This window comes from Equus asinus, chromosome 1 (assembly GCF_041296235.1).
Source record: "Equus asinus isolate D_3611 breed Donkey chromosome 1, EquAss-T2T_v2, whole genome shotgun sequence".
NCBI lineage: Eukaryota > Metazoa > Chordata > Mammalia > Perissodactyla > Equidae > Equus > Equus asinus.
Window position 1 is genome coordinate 31,537,729 of NC_091790.1, and position 15,298 is coordinate 31,553,026.

Below are 15,298 nucleotides of genomic sequence, written 5' to 3' on the forward strand. Positions count from 1 at the left end.
GCAACAGTGGGGGACGAGGCTCTGGGCACCGGTGAGGACGGCTGTTAAGAATGAGAGGCTCCTGTAAATCCACAGGCAGAGAACCGAATCATAAGTCTCTTCCAGAATCCAAGGAAGCCAGAAAAAGCAAGGCCCCGGGGTAAACACTCCCTGGGGAATCATTTATTCTTCAAAACACGAGTTCTGAGGCTATTAAATATTAGCTTGCATGATATAAGATAAAGGGCGAGGTGTCAAATTTGGAATTATTTTATTCTGAAAAGGTGCACAGATTCTCTCATGACTACTTAAAGTGGACATATACAGTCATAGAGTCGGTTTGGGAAATGGCAGGGAGATGTTCCTGGTCAGTAGCAAGATGAAAGGAACGCCCGCCCAGCTCCTTAGGGTGACACGGCTCCAGAAGCCGCATCGTCCTCCTTATGACAAAAAGGTTCTCATGATCAAAACCTAGAACTGCGAAGTCTCTATATGTGAAGAGAAAAGAGAGATTCGCCACTCTGATAACCCTTCCAGACATTCGGAAAAGAGAAGGCACCAAAGAGTTAACTGGCCAGAGAGTCTTCTGGAAAGTTAGACCACGACACCCTTTAAACATTCCGAGGAGTGAGAACACCAAATACCAAATTTCACAGGTCCACGGCTGTGGCAAAGGTCAGACCTGAGGGCCCCACTGGATCTTCACTTTGCTGTCACAGAAGCACCGGTGCTCACCCGGGGATTCCTCGGCTCCGGAAAGCGTGGGCGAGTCGAGCAGCCAGTCGGCCAGCTCTGCTGTCCCCAGGAGGTTGCTCCTGAACTGCTTGCCCCCGTTCACATTCCAGGTTCCCATGGCAATCCGGAGCCGCTTGAAATATGTGAATTCCGACTGGCGCTCCGACATCGCTCTCAGGACCCTGGGAGTCACTGCAAGGAGGCATAAAAAGGGTATGTTGGCCTGCACTCCAAATCTCCATGCATCCCCCAAAACATGGATGGGGTTCCCTGTCGGAGAGAGAGGAATTCACGATCTTAGAGATATGGGCCAGGCTATGCTCCTTATGCAGGTGACAACCTCCATAAGCAGTACACCACCCTGGGGCATTTTTGTCACAAAGTCCTGAAAACACAGAGATGTTCCTCCCTTGGCACTCTTTCCCCACCTGCAGCCACAGAGGCTGTGACATCAGATCACAGGCAATATCGTCCTTAGCAGTCACTCCATGGTCCAGTGGGAATTTAAGCAACGGGATACCGCAACTTAGCATATTTCAAAATATATATAAAACTTTAAATGTCTTACACCCGTCTTGGCATCTTCCATCTTGCATACCTGAAATGTTTTGTTTTATCTCAGACTCAAGCCTTTAAAAAATCATTACTCTGAACCCTATCCATACCCTAGATATCCAGAATATATTCCATTTTTTTAAACTAGCAATTTAACCCAAATCTAAATCCTCTGCCTTGCTACTAAGTAAGACTCATTATACTTCTCAGAGCTCCTCTCAGCTTTAGTGGGCTGACCTGATTTGCAGGGCAGACACCAATATCACCTTGGCTATTAGAAGCCAAATAAGAGGTTCATCCAATGACAGAAGAAAGAGAGGAGAAAAGGGCCGTGAAACCATTTTAAATGTGGGCAATCAATTTTTCAAAAAACACCAAAAGTTTCTGAAACAAAACTTATATATTCTTATAAGGAAAAAAGTTAGGTCTCCCCTTCTTTTCCATTCGCCCTACAATGTTTACAGGCTCTAGGGGATAAGATGCCATTAAAATGTTCCCAAAGAAACGCTAGCTCCCTTCTAAGTGGAATCTAAAACAACAACAAAAAACTGAACCCACAAAACAGAGAACAGATTGGCGGTTGCGAGAGGTGGGAGATGGGGAGGGGGTGAAATGGTGTAGGGGGTCAAAAGGTACAAACTTCCGGTAATAAAATAAATTAAGTGCTGGGGATGTAACATACAGTGAACAATACTGTATTGTATATTTGAAAGTTGTTAAGAGAGTAGATCTTAAAAGTTCTCATCGCAAGGAAAAAAACTCTAACTGTGTGGTGATAGATGTTAACTAGACTTATTGTGGTGACCGTCTACCAGTACCTACAAATATTGAATCATTATGTTGTACACCTGAAACTCATAGAATGTTGTACGTCAATTACACCTCAATTAAAAAAAAAAGAACCACTAGCTATTACGGAATCATGACAGTCTCAGCCCCAAGACCACAGGGTGTCCTCATCCCGGGGACGGCCATGTCCTTCTGCCTCCTCCACTTTTACAGGGTTCTGGGACCTTGACAGAAACAGGAGGCTGCTCTCATGAGACTCCCAGAGACAAATGGGACCAGGAACACATTCAGGCTGAGAAAGAGGTTCCGGGGTGAGTTAGCATTCAAAGAAATAGACGCAGACTCCTGCAGAGTCCTCTCGGCTTCTCCCCTCCTCCGGGCTTGGAAAAACAGTCCAAACTAAGAAAGTACAAAAGCGGGCTCCCACTTGAGGCCAGAAAGCATAGGCTCCTGGGAAATACAGTGACAGCTGGTATTGTATATATATTTTTACTTTCTGTATGCTATGATGTTTGACATCTTAAAAAACCTTTCTGGCTGGGGAGACACGGTCCTTCCCGGTGCTAGCCAATTCCTAGACTTAGCCAAGAGCGTGGTGTGAATGTGCAAACGAACCAATCCTGAGCCACACCTCCTCTGCGGGCCCAGACTGTGGAGGCGATATTCCTCTGCCTTAATCAATCTTAGGACCAGGTACCATCCAACGAAAGCCCACCCCTCTACCCCAAAGCCCACCAGAATTATTCAAACTGCCAATCCTAAGCTGTTGATCCTGTCCCGCCTTGCCCACCAAGTCCCAGTAAAGGAAACGCCCCTCGCTCCTGCCTCCTGAGCACCCTGGATCTTTCATGTGGCCCTGCAAGCTGTGCCAGCCCCCATCTCTAGGACCTGTGAGTATAATCAGCTTTGTTTTTGCCTGAGCCCCTCATCTGCCTCCTCTCATGGTTGCATATGACTGACCACCTCATAAAAGGACATAAAACACAGCTGCAAGCTGCTTAGGCCAACCGGTCAAGCTGAAGATGCGGGCTAGAAAGACACAGAAACTCCCTCCCTCTGCCCTGCAGCTCAGGGGAGTGTCTGCCACTGCCATCTGGGATTCCATGAGGAGGGGCGGGAAGGGCTGGCTAGCACCCCCACCCCCCTATGCCCTCCGGGTGGCAGGGCAGCTGCATGCCTCTGTGCAAGCGGAGCGGAAGCCCCCTTACCCAGCAGGGCCGTGTTGTCCAAGAGCATCCTTCCCTTGTCAGCAGCCTCCTCGGCGTAGACGTCCCCAACCAGCAGCAGCTTGATGGCCTCCTGCTTCACACCATCAAAGAAGTTGGACTGGATAGTGCGAGACACAGACCGGGCCCCATCCTTCAGCTTCCCCACCTGCCAAGAGCCAGACCACAGGCTGTGAGAGGGGTCCGCGCAGACCCCCGCCCGCAGCCCGCGGCCGGCCCCTACCTTGGCCTTCCCTTCCAGGGCCCGGCTGCCCGTGAACATCTTGCTCAGGCTGTGCCCGTTCAGAGACCACATGGCTTTGAAGGCCTCCACGAAGCGGTCAGCGATGGGCTTTGAGTTCAGCCCTAGGCTCTCGAGCTGCAGATGAAGGACCTGCATGAGAAGTAAGGGACCCTTGTCACTAATTCTTGCCCGGAAGCTCCCCGACAGCTGCCTTGGGGGAACGTCACCAGGTGCCATCCCAGTGAGTTCCTTTCTCAGCAGATGGTGGATTACTCTGTACCCCTCCAGGGGACAAGGAGTCCTTGCAGCAGAGAACGGGCTTCCCCCCACAATGCACCCCAACTTTAACTTGTTGTTCCACCCAGCCCTCCTCTGACCCCCTCACTCCTGACCCCTCTGCCCCCACTACCAGAGGGCTGGACAGCAAGCAGGGGCAGAGGGCAGACAGCGCTGACCCCAGCCCAGCAGTGAGCCAGGCGAGGTCACCCAGGCAGCAGGCCACTAGACGGACTCAGGTCTCTGTCCCAGGCTTCCAACCCAGCCTCGTCTCAGCCAGCCTCACGGCACCTTTGCCCAAGGGTACATTCACAACAATCATTCCACAGAACTGTTCCTCCTCAAGGTGGCACCTGGCACCTTTGGGCCATCGCATCTGGGATGCATTCCAAAAAGGGTGAAAAAGTGTGCCTGTGACGGGTCAAAGGCATATTGGGGCACAGGCAAGCCAGCCACTCAGGAACACCTCTCTCCAGATGCCCGGCACATCCCCGTCCCGCCTCCCCACAGTCAGAGAGTCAGCCCAGCAACGCCACCCTCATCTTGCTGATGAAGGCGCACAGCCCAGGCCCTGCGGAAAGCACAGGACACGACACAGCTGGCTCGAGGGGCCACGGTGGGAACAGACCTCGAGCGCAATGAAGCTCTGCACTGTGTTGGTTCGGTCCAGGCAGTCGAGACAGTTCATCCGCAAAGTGCCTTTCTGAAAACTTAGGAAAACAAGAAATGCAAATGTTTACAAGTTACGTTTGAAGGAGCAATGGCCGTAGCGCGATGGCCTATGTTTGACTGTAGACTCCTGAGGAAACGCATATCAAAACTCACCTCCTCCCTGATAGCCCACCAGAACCCCCAGAACACATCCTGATGGACCCCAGCAACCTGATGGGCGCCAGCATCCTGATGGGCACCAGCATCCCGATGGACCCCAGCATCCCGATGGGCACCAGCATCCCGATGGACCCCAACATCCCAATGGGCCCCAGCGTCCCGATGGACCCCAGCGTCCCGATGGGCCCCAGCACCCCGATGGGCCCCAGCACCCCGATGGACCCCAGCGTCCCGATGGACCCCAGCGTCCCGATGGGCCCCAGTATCCCGATGGACCCCAGCATCCCGATGGGTCCCAGCACCCCGATGGGCTCCAGCATCCCGATGGACCCCAGCATCCCGATGGACCCCAGCAGTGCTAGAGTGGCATGCTGACCTAGAGCGCACACTCAGCAGACTGCACACCTGGGTCATTATCAACACAGTCAGTTCTCGTTATTTGCCATAGCTTTGTTCTAGAAAGTTGCCGTGAGCAATTTGCGAATTGAACCATCAGCAAATTAGCAAACGCTGAACCCTTGCTCCTAGGAGAAATACAGGGTTAGGTCCCTGGAGCCTCTGATCACACATTTTCATCAACTAGTCAACATAGAACCTTGTTTTGTTGTGTTTCTGTTTAAAGACACCTAATTCAATACACACTGTTGGTTGGTTAATACTGAACTCATGGCAACAGCATGTAACTCGTTCCTGAACGAAGATTCTCTGACACGTGTATTTTCTCCATCAGGCATGTCACAGCCTTCTTGGGCTTAGGAACAGCAGGCAGCACTTAGCAGTATATTGGGGGCCATTTTAAATAGTGAAATCACCAAGAAAATATACAAAAAAGTGAAAAACGTGGTACTAAATAGATGGTCAAAAGGACACATTTACAGCAGGAGAGCTGAAACGGAAGGCAGAGGGTGGCCTTGCTCCACCCCAGCTGGGAACATGCACATCGGGCGACTCAAATTTGTCACTGTTCTAAGCATTCCTGTGAAAGTACCATGAGCACCGATTTGGGGGTTACAAATAAATTTTAGAATCACAAGGCTCCACTGTATTGTGATTTGAGGAAACTGGACTTCCTTTCCTTTCGGAGCAAGGAGTCCCCATCCCAGCTTCCTGGGGCAATCGGGGTTATGCTAGCTGCCCCCTTCACTCTCACGGGTTCTCATCACAGTTTGGACGATAAGTTAGATGGTCACCGTGGATCCACATTTTAACCTAGTCCCCTTTATTAGTAAGTTAATCTTGCCAGAAAACCATGCTTTGCCATCTACTTGCAAAATTCAAAAGCATTTTCTGATTGCAGAAGGGAAAGGAGAAGGCTGGAACCCAGGATCCCCAACATCGCTGAGCCTGTGGCCAGGAAACTGCAAGGGTAGCTATGAGCGAGGGAGGGCACACATCCCTGGACGCTCAGCTAAGTCGCAGGAAGATGAAGACGCAGGCGGAGACTCACCGTGGACTTACATTCTCGCCCTTGGTGAACACATCAAAGTCATCCCAGTGCAGCTGCAGCTGGGGCCTCAACAGGTTCTCCAATTTCTCTAGCTTGCCGCCTTTGGCAAACTGATGGAAGTCAAAGTTGATCATAGGCGTGTCGCCAGCATGGCAGGAAGCCCAGAGCAACTTCTGAAAGGGGAAAGGAAGAGGGTGGCAGGGAGGGAGGGAGACAGTGACTGCGAACCTCCTCTCACAGCCGGAATCCGAGCGGCTCACTTGTGGGAGCACACGGTTTAGCTTTACAACTCAGGGTGGACCAAGCAGTTTATCAGTCCTGACCCGGAAAAGGAGGCCCAGAACAAAGACCCCGGGGGCAAGAGCATCTTGCCTGCAGAAGGTCCACCTTGGGCAAAAGACAGCCAGAGCGGGTGTGGCTCCTTGGGGCAGCCCACAGCCCTGCAGCGACATCACCCTTCCGCAGGGCTCCGACGAGGGAAGGGCTGCTCTGCTCTTCAGGCTCCCAAGTGCCACAGGCCCACCCAGGGCAGGGCAGCGCGGCAGGCTGCGGAGCTCATAATCCAGCTCCCCGTTGCCCTGGTAACCAGTCCCATCCTGACAAACACATGTGTCTGGCGGGTGTGCTCAGAAGTAGCCAAGTCTCCTGGTGGGTCCTCGGGGCCCCAAGAGAGGAGGTGCAGGAGGCACAGCCCAGTGAAACATCAGGGTGGGGGAGACAGGTGGCCAGGGCCAGTGGGCCCAGTCTGGCACGTGAACTGGAATGGAGGTGGGGCTGGAGATGGGAAAGCACAGCAGGTAGACACCAGCCCACGTGAGGCTCCTGGCAGAGGCCTCCTTTCCACAGGAGGAGCCTCACCCAACAGCTCCTCAGCGCTCTCAGCAGACAGTAAAGGGTGAACTGGCTGCCCTCCCAGGGCACCTAGCCTCAGGCCTCCCCATCCCAAACCCTCCTGCATGGCTTCAGGTCAGACTTGTCCAGCATTCGCCCAGCCAGAGAATCTAACGACCTTGAAGGACTAGAATGACTTCAATCTATCTGGTCCCTGAAACACAAGAGTGCCCGTCCACCGTGAGCCAGAATGCAAATCAGCGCACGGCTGGCATCACTAAGGAAGTCTTGCTACGAAGAAGTATGCTGAACTCAAGAGTGCGCCACTTACAGGATTTATGTTCTGGAGCAAGTGCTTTGTCCAATTGTGGCCCAACTACCGCTGGTCACAGGCCAGCTCGTGGTGCATGGACCTCAGTGTGGGAGAGCTGATGGGCTGAAGGAGCTGGAGCCCAGGCAGGTCTCCTCCAAGTGGTGTGTCCACCTCTGACCTCCTATCTGCCCAGGAGCCTCCCTCCCCGACCTGGGCCACGAGACCGCTGCCATCTCCTGCCCCCACAATGACAAATGAGCTTGGGGACACTTCCACCACCTGACACAGGGGCTGAGGATGTCCCCTTCCCATAACTCAAGACATAAAGGGGCAGGAGCTTCTTGGGCTCTTTTTTCTTCTTCTTCTTCTCCCTTAAAATAAGCTGCCAACACTGCTGCCAAGATGGGAGGGAGAGGAGATACGGCCCAGCTTGTTGCCAATAGCAACAAACCAAACAGGAAAAGCAGGTCTGGCCAAATGAAATTGGCCACCGGAAAGTCTGCTCCAAGCATGTGGCTTTTCTGAGCAGAGAAATGAGCACCAGCTGGACTCAGCGTCCACCAGCCAGGGGTCAGGGGCCAGGGCAGCAGGAGACACGCAGAGGTGGGCCCTCCGTTCCCACTGAGCTGAAGTCTCACTTCAAACTCTCCTCCTACGGGGCTTCTTGAGCTTAGACAACCAGAGAGTTTTTCTGCAGAAGCCACAGGGAGCCGGGCACAGGGTTCAGTTTCAGGGGCAGCTCCAACAAGGCTGGAAGGTTTGAAGGCTCCAAGTTCACAGGAGGAAATCAGGTAGATTCCTTGCCTTAACCTGAGCAGGGGCTCTAAGGGGCCACTCCAGGCACAGGTGCCCTGCGGGAGTCTGTGGGAGCTCGCCAGGAGCCGGCAGCTGAGCCACACTAAGGAAGGAACGGGGAACTCAGGCTCCCTCAGCAGCTCAGGGATGTGCAGGATGAAGCCAAAACGCATGCATGTGCATGTGCACGTGTGTGCGTGTGTGTGTTTGTGTGTCCGCCCAAGAGAGCCGGGAAAGGCCCAGCTGTCGTGAGTCCTCACAGCCCCAGAAGGGAGCAGTGGAGGAAACGCAGCTGGTGACGGGAGATGCTTTGTTTTGACTTTGAGCAAATTCTCCCAGTCGCCAGCTCATTAAAGTTAACCTTCATACGCCAGGAACCCTAATTGCCTAATGCTGGAGAGAAGCGGAAGAAAACCTCCCCAAAGATGGTGAGGGCAGTGAGAACAGCACTGTTTCCAGTGCCCACAGAAGCCCGCCTCGGGGCGGGGCCCTGGGCTCCCTCACCACCACCCCGTCCCCCCCGACCCCCACCCCCCGACCCCCACCCCCCGCACGGTGCAGGAAGCAGGCAAGGGACAGGGTTTACCTTGAACGCTCTGTTGAGCACCTCCTCTCCGCCTCTGCTCCCCAGCAGGTTCACGACCACTTGCTTCCCATACTGCTCCTTCAGAAGCACCATATGCCTGCAAGGGAGCAGGGCAGCACGTGACCCCGTGTCGCCAGGACACAGGGTGCAGAAGGGACCTGATGCGCACGAGAGGTCCAGGAGGCGCCACCCCCCAGAGCCCGAAGTGTGGGAAAATGAGCCCAAAGGATGGAGATCTCTCCCAGCCCCCTGGCTGCTCACTCAACCTCACTGTCAGGGACAAGCATGTCAACCATCTGTGTGCAGGAAGGCACAGGCTGAGAGGAACTCACAATATGTCAGACTTCTACATAAGCAGAATAGCGGATGAAGGTATGCCAGCCTTTCTATACAGTTCCTCCATGAAATCTAGAACAGCGAACTCGGCCTTTCATTAACAGAGCTTTAGAAATGCAATGTGCATCTCTCTGAAATTAATCTCTGGCTTCACCTGGTACCTTCCTTCTCCAAACTTGAAAAATTGGTAGGAGAGCTGTCAACCTCAGTGTCCATTTTTTTCTCTAAGTGCTGCATTTCATTACATTTAACCCAAACAAGAGGGCACACCAAAATCTCAGGCTTTACAAAAATATTCGTACATCAGAGACTACTTTTTAAACACATGTGTTGAAATATTAGGGAGAGATTCTAATATTTACCCCTTACCACCAGCTTTTGAAAAGTAACTTTACAATTTTAATAACATTAGAAATGTTCACATGTAGTTTTTAAAAAAAAAAAAAAACCATAGGAAAAGGACAAAATAGAAAAAGCAGATGCAAAACTCTATTTTAAGAGTGCGATCTTTATCCCTAAATATAGAGAAAAGACTGGGAGATAACACTCCGTGTTGTCAAAAGTGGTGGAATTTTATGTGATTTAAATTTTTTTCTTCTTTATACATTTTTGTATTTTCCAAATTTCTACAATGAAATGTTTCTTTTATAAATGGATTTTTTTCAAGTTAATTAATACAAAAGAACCATTTTTAGCCCAATAAGAGAAAAAAATACTTCCTACTTTGAGGGCTAGCAGAGTGCAGGAGAAGAATATGGATTCTGAAGTGGGTGGTTAGGGTTCCTCTGATGACAAGTTAAGGGTGCGTCTACCCCCAGGCTCCTCTCTGTGTGAGGAATCCTCCTAGAAAGATGCTCCTGGCAGCCCTGCAGGCCCTCCTTGGGGGGAAGACGGAGGGCGTGAAGAGATGGCTCAAAATAGAGGCTCTGCACGAGCTGACAGGCTGTGCACTGTCCCTGGAGCTGTGCACTGCGGCAGCCCTGGGCGAGGGAGCCAGAAGAAACGGGATGTGTGTGGCTCGGCCCCTATGGGCCCTCTTCTGGGTCTGCATGCCCGGAGACGGTGCATCCTGGCCTGAGGTCCGACATGTGGAGCCCAACAGCAGGCTCCACTCGGGTGGGAAGTCTGAGCTCAGCCCATCACTGAGTACCTTTGATTTGGCGGTGAAATGTGAGGATGTCCACTGTGGCCACACACCCAAGCCACACCCCACAATGCAGCTTATCAGAAATAAGGCTGATGTCTCATCTCCAATTGCCTGAAGCTTGACCTAAGTGTCAGCTGGTTCCCAATTCCAGAGTTGGAAGACGAACGATATTACTCATCATTCGTGTCGCCAGCCCGAAACACCCTTGACCAAATTATTCATCCCTTCCAAGCTAGTTCCTTCGTCTGCACCATTAGGCCAATCCTCCTTATTTAAAGAATGGTTCTGAGGACTAAAAAGATGAGTAAAAGTGACGACGACAGTGCTTGGCACATGGGAGTTGGTTTTTCTTTCCTTCCTTTTAATTTAAAAATAAGATAATACACTTATTGATAAATTAAAAACTCATTTCACTGGCTCCAAGGGGGAGGGTCTTGGAGTCCGCCTCAAGGCCACTGAGGTGGCTCTGTGCACGCAGGAGCCTTTTTCACTCTCTCTGCCCCTCTCTGACTGTTACATGGAGCTCCTTGGAAAACTGTGGAGTTTTCAGGACATTGAGGAGTCAGATTTGCATCTGGCAGCATCCTTCTCACATTCAGGGATCAACGGCCAAACACCCCTCATGTCTACACCAAGAATCCGGACACAAGCAGCTCCACGCAAGGTGACAGAGGGAGGAAGGAGCAGAGTTGCACTGTCCCGCAAAGGTGAAAGGTTAATTCTTTCATCAAAACTCACTGCCACACTGCGAGACAAGATCCTCCTCAAGCAATCACAGCCAGAGGCATGCTCAAAACACCAGCTCCCTCCAGACAGATGGCAGACAAAAGAACACAGTGAGGAACCTGCACAAATGGCACGGCATTGACAATGAGCAACAAGCATTCTGCGGGTACTAACTACCCACGTAAAGGATTTTCTGTAGGGGTGGGTGGGGAAGGGGTTTACTCTGGACCAAATCCATCAAAGAACTCAGAAACTCCTGAGAGAGCCCTGTGATGACCCAGAGATTTGGGACACCCCTCCAGGGCGTGATGGCAGCCCCACTCCTCAGGGGAGCCCCCAGCGCCCCACCACCGTCTATTAGAGAAATGTGTGACCTCGCTTCTAAACGTCATCCTCAGTGAGGACAACACTGTTGCGACTAGCATGAGAACAGGCAGCCCCTTCCACTGGGAATGTGAGAGTGCACAATTCTAGGCAAGCTTCGTGGTTAGGAAGCATGAAAAAACAAAACTTACTGTAAGCCAAACAAGTTTAAGCAGTAGCGGCTTGAAAAAGGACTTACGGTCTCACAAAATTGTTCGATGATTTGCAGAAGAGATTAAGTTTACCCCCTGGATTCAGGGAAGGGGGCTTGTGAGAAAAGGGAGGGCTTATTCCCTCCAGCTCGCACACACACGTACATACACCATACACTAACAGGATTTAAAAAGTTTTAAGCCCAGGCCAGCATAGTGGTTAAGTTTGTGTGCTCTGCTTTGGCAGCCCAGGGTTCACAAACTTGGATCCTTGGTGCAGATCTAGCACCGCTCATCAAGCCATGCTGTGGTGACATCCCACATAAAATAGAGGAAGATTGGTACAGATGTTAGCTCAGGGCCAATCTTCCTCACAATAAAAAAATAAATAAAAAGTTTCAAGTCTATGTAAACGTTCTTAAAATATTTTTTTTTAAAAAAAGCTCAAAAACACATGAACACTTTTGAAACAAGCCCAGCATGTCCCTTCCTTCTTGCTTCTGGTCAGCTCAAGAAGAATTTCATATTCAATTACATGTTTAGTAAGAACGTATAATATAGGTCAATGTCAACTAAAAGAATTCCATACGCACAATGCGTACAACACATTAATAGTGTTCTGAGAAAAAGGCAAGAGCACTTTGACTAATAGATTATACATCTCTTTCCAGTAAAAGCCCACGACTGGTAACATGCTAATTAGGGGGTCACAGCTGGGCTGGTGTCACCGGCCTTGTGGTAAACAAGAAGGTTGCAAGCCAATTTAAAGTTCAAATGAGGCTTCAGGTGGAATGATCAAAACACTTCAAAATTACACTTTGAGAATTTTTATTACATTCACTAAGATAATTTTTAAAATTAGTATTTAGATTAAAAAAGCAAATATTTTAAGAGGCTATTAACTATTCAAGGACAAATTGCTTGGCGATGGTGAAACTGGTGGACAGTTAGCCATTAATGATTAGGTAGCTAGTAACTAAAGATTTTTTGGCAATTATTAATTGTAACCTTCAGTTATTTGCCCACTTGTTGTTAGGCTATGCTGCTTATTTTTAAAAGACAGGTAAATAGGCAATATATTAACTGAGTCCCACTAAATTCCTCATAGACAGCATCCCTGATACTTGGGTCACCATGGTAACAGATGCCTGAGTTGTTTTTCAGGAACTAAGAGTCGACCCCTATCTAGTTCAGGCTGGTCAAGACCATCAGCCCATCAACTGGGCCTGTGCAGGTGTCCAACAGGTGAACTCCTGAGGTCAGGGAGCCAAAAACTCCACCCTCAGGTCATGGTAACACTGCCATTTTGTAAACACACATCCTCTGAAGAGGCAGGAAGCTTGACTATACTTGTGCAGATCAGCAATTACCTCAGTCCTCTTTGCCTCCAATCATCACCCCCACAGTTCAGACCGCCCCGCCCCCTTATCCCATAAATATCCCTAATCCCCATCTTCAGGGAGGCAGATCTGAGATGTGTTCTCCCGTCTCTTCACTTGGCTGCCTTGTGAATAAACCCTTTCTCTGCTGCAAACTCGTCATCTTGGTGACTGGCTTTTCATGCAATGGGCAAAACAAGCCTGGTTTGATAACAACGGCTTTTCTTAAGCAAATTGCAAGATGGTAAGTGTGTTATGCTCCAATTCGTGTTTTCAAAAATGAACTATGTATATGCCAAAATTTTTTCTAGAATGATACAGGAAAAACTAAAAGTAAAATCTCTAGCAGTGGGAATTTGGAGTTAGGGTACTTTTATTTCTCACTTTATACCTTCCTATACTGTGACTTTTTAAAACCTGGAAATATATTACTTTTAAAACAAAACCAACCAGCTACAAATATCCAATAATTTAGATTATCCCTTATTAGCCGGGACAAATGGATAAAGTTTCATTGAAGAAGAAACTGATCAGATAAAATAATTGCAAAGTGTTACCTGAGCATTTATTAATGAACCTTCAGCGAAACCTGAGAGTAAGTAGAAATTCTTACTTATCAGTAAGTAAACTCTCTTGTTGCATAAAGAACTAAAGGAAAAGGCAGATTGAGAGTCCGGATCTGGAGTCCTCCCGTTCCCACTGCACACTCTTCCCTGTGCTACTGTCTGATGGGAGGAAGGCTCCTAAGGACGAGAGGCTCAGGATGCTGTCAGATGACCCTACCTGTCGAAAGCAGGGGCATTGGCTTCCAGGCCTCTGTTGAGTCTCAGATGATGCGAGCCAACCTAAAGCAAAAAGAAATAACGCTAGTGATTCCTCCTGCTCTACGAACCCAGGAAGCAACGGTTTCCCCCTTCCCCTCTCACTGCCAGTCTCCCACTGCATGCGGCAGCCACTCGGCCCCCTCCGTGGCCCATTCGCAGCTCTGGAAGGCCAGGCCTTGAACTCAGGTCCTGAAGCCTGAGTCTGGCTCTGCGGTGGCCCAGTCCCAGCTGCAGCCTGGACCAGGCAGGCTGGACTTCTTCCATAGACAGAAGAGAAACTTCAGGGTAAGACCATGAGGCCCCTGTCAGATCTGCAAGCGCTTCCATAGTGCGGAGGTGCAGCTAAGCCAACTGGGGAGAGAAAACCACATTGCAGCCTCCTCTACAAATCCAGAGACCTCGACTGCCCAAAATCTGAGTTATAATCACCTGCAAACTAATTTGCCTTATTATTTAGAACTACCTATTTAACACTGGAAGTTTAAAAAACTAATTTAAAACTACGTATTGTTATTGGAGCCAGTATGAAGAGGCTCTCTCTGGACAAATCTGGGAGAATTTGAGCATTGAATTACATAAGGACAGTAATGGATTATAACCTGATGAATAAAATAGGAGTCCATCAATCTATACAGATGAGAGCTGGATGGATGGGTAGACGAGGTAGATGGATGGATGCGTGGATGGCGGGGGGAGATGGCTGGGTGGATGGGTAGACAGGTAGATGGCTGGGTGAGCGGATGGGGAGATGGATAGGCAAGTGAAGGGTAGATGGCTGGGGGGGTAGGCAGAAGGATTAGTAGGTAGCTAGGTGGATGGGTGGGTAGACAGCTGGGTAAGTGGAGGGATGGGTGGGTAGACAGCTGGGTAAGTGGAGGGATGGGTGGGCAGACAGCTGGGTAAGTGGAGAGATGGGTGGGCAGATGGATGGGTAGATGGCTGGGTGGGTGGACGGAAGGGTGAGTGGACAGAGGGGTGGACGGGTGGGCAGGTGGATGGGCGAGAAGGGAGGGCTCTTCCTTACCATAGAATAGCAACTGATAAAAATGGAGGAAGTGATGGAAAAATCGTCATTTGATAACCATCATAGTAAAGAATTGTTTGGCAAAAATCATCCTTTGATCAGAAACATTAAGGGGAAGTTTGAGGAGGAGCGGGATATTGGCATGGCCTCAGAGTCTCAAGAGATGCTTATCAGTTGAAAAGGAAAATATATTAACTATAAGTGAAGCCATGAAATAGCACCTTGCCCATGCGATCAAAATCAACATCACTAAAGAGGGCCAGATAGACTCTGTGGGCCTCCAGATGGGACCCCTGGAAGGACATGGCATCAGGGATCCATACCCTCAACCTGACCATAATGAATCACTGGGAAACCCCAAAATGAGGCACGTTTGATCCAAAGGAAAAGAAGGCCTACATTTTCTAAAAATGTCAGTGTCACAAGAGACAGAAAGGCAGAAGAACTGATTCAGATTGAAGGAGACTAGAGATGTCACACCTAAATGCAGGGTGTGATCCTGGCTTGGATCCTGGACCGAAGGGGAAAAGGTGCCATGAGGGACATTACTGGGACAATTGATAAATCTGGAATATGGACTGCAGATTAAAGTATTGGGTCAATGTTAAATTTCCTGAAAATGAACCTACACTGCGGTGACGTAAGAGAATATATTTTCTCTCGGGAGAAACACCCCAACATATTAAGAAGATACATGATATACACAAGTGACTCTCAAGTGGTTCAAAAAATGATAGCATATGTGTGTGTGGCAAGATGTT

General features: G+C 49.8%; 1 protein-coding gene across 4 annotated transcripts in view; it reads right to left on the reverse strand.

The window, feature by feature from the left end:
• Positions 1-15,298, reverse strand: part of SYNJ2 (synaptojanin 2) — a 99,435-nt gene that overhangs the window by 28,565 nt on the left and 55,572 nt on the right. For all 4 annotated transcript variants that reach the window (XM_014846953.3, XM_014846952.3, XM_014846951.3 and 1 more), the window contains 7 exons: positions 13,473-13,534; positions 8,587-8,683; positions 6,062-6,234; positions 4,412-4,493; positions 3,508-3,657; positions 3,267-3,432; positions 715-906 (listed from right to left, as the gene is read on the reverse strand). In XM_014846953.3, coding sequence (XP_014702439.3) covers positions 715-906; positions 3,267-3,432; positions 3,508-3,657; positions 4,412-4,493; positions 6,062-6,234; positions 8,587-8,683; positions 13,473-13,534 — 922 coding nt within the window. The remainder of the gene's footprint in view (positions 1-714; positions 907-3,266; positions 3,433-3,507; positions 3,658-4,411; positions 4,494-6,061; positions 6,235-8,586; positions 8,684-13,472; positions 13,535-15,298) is intronic.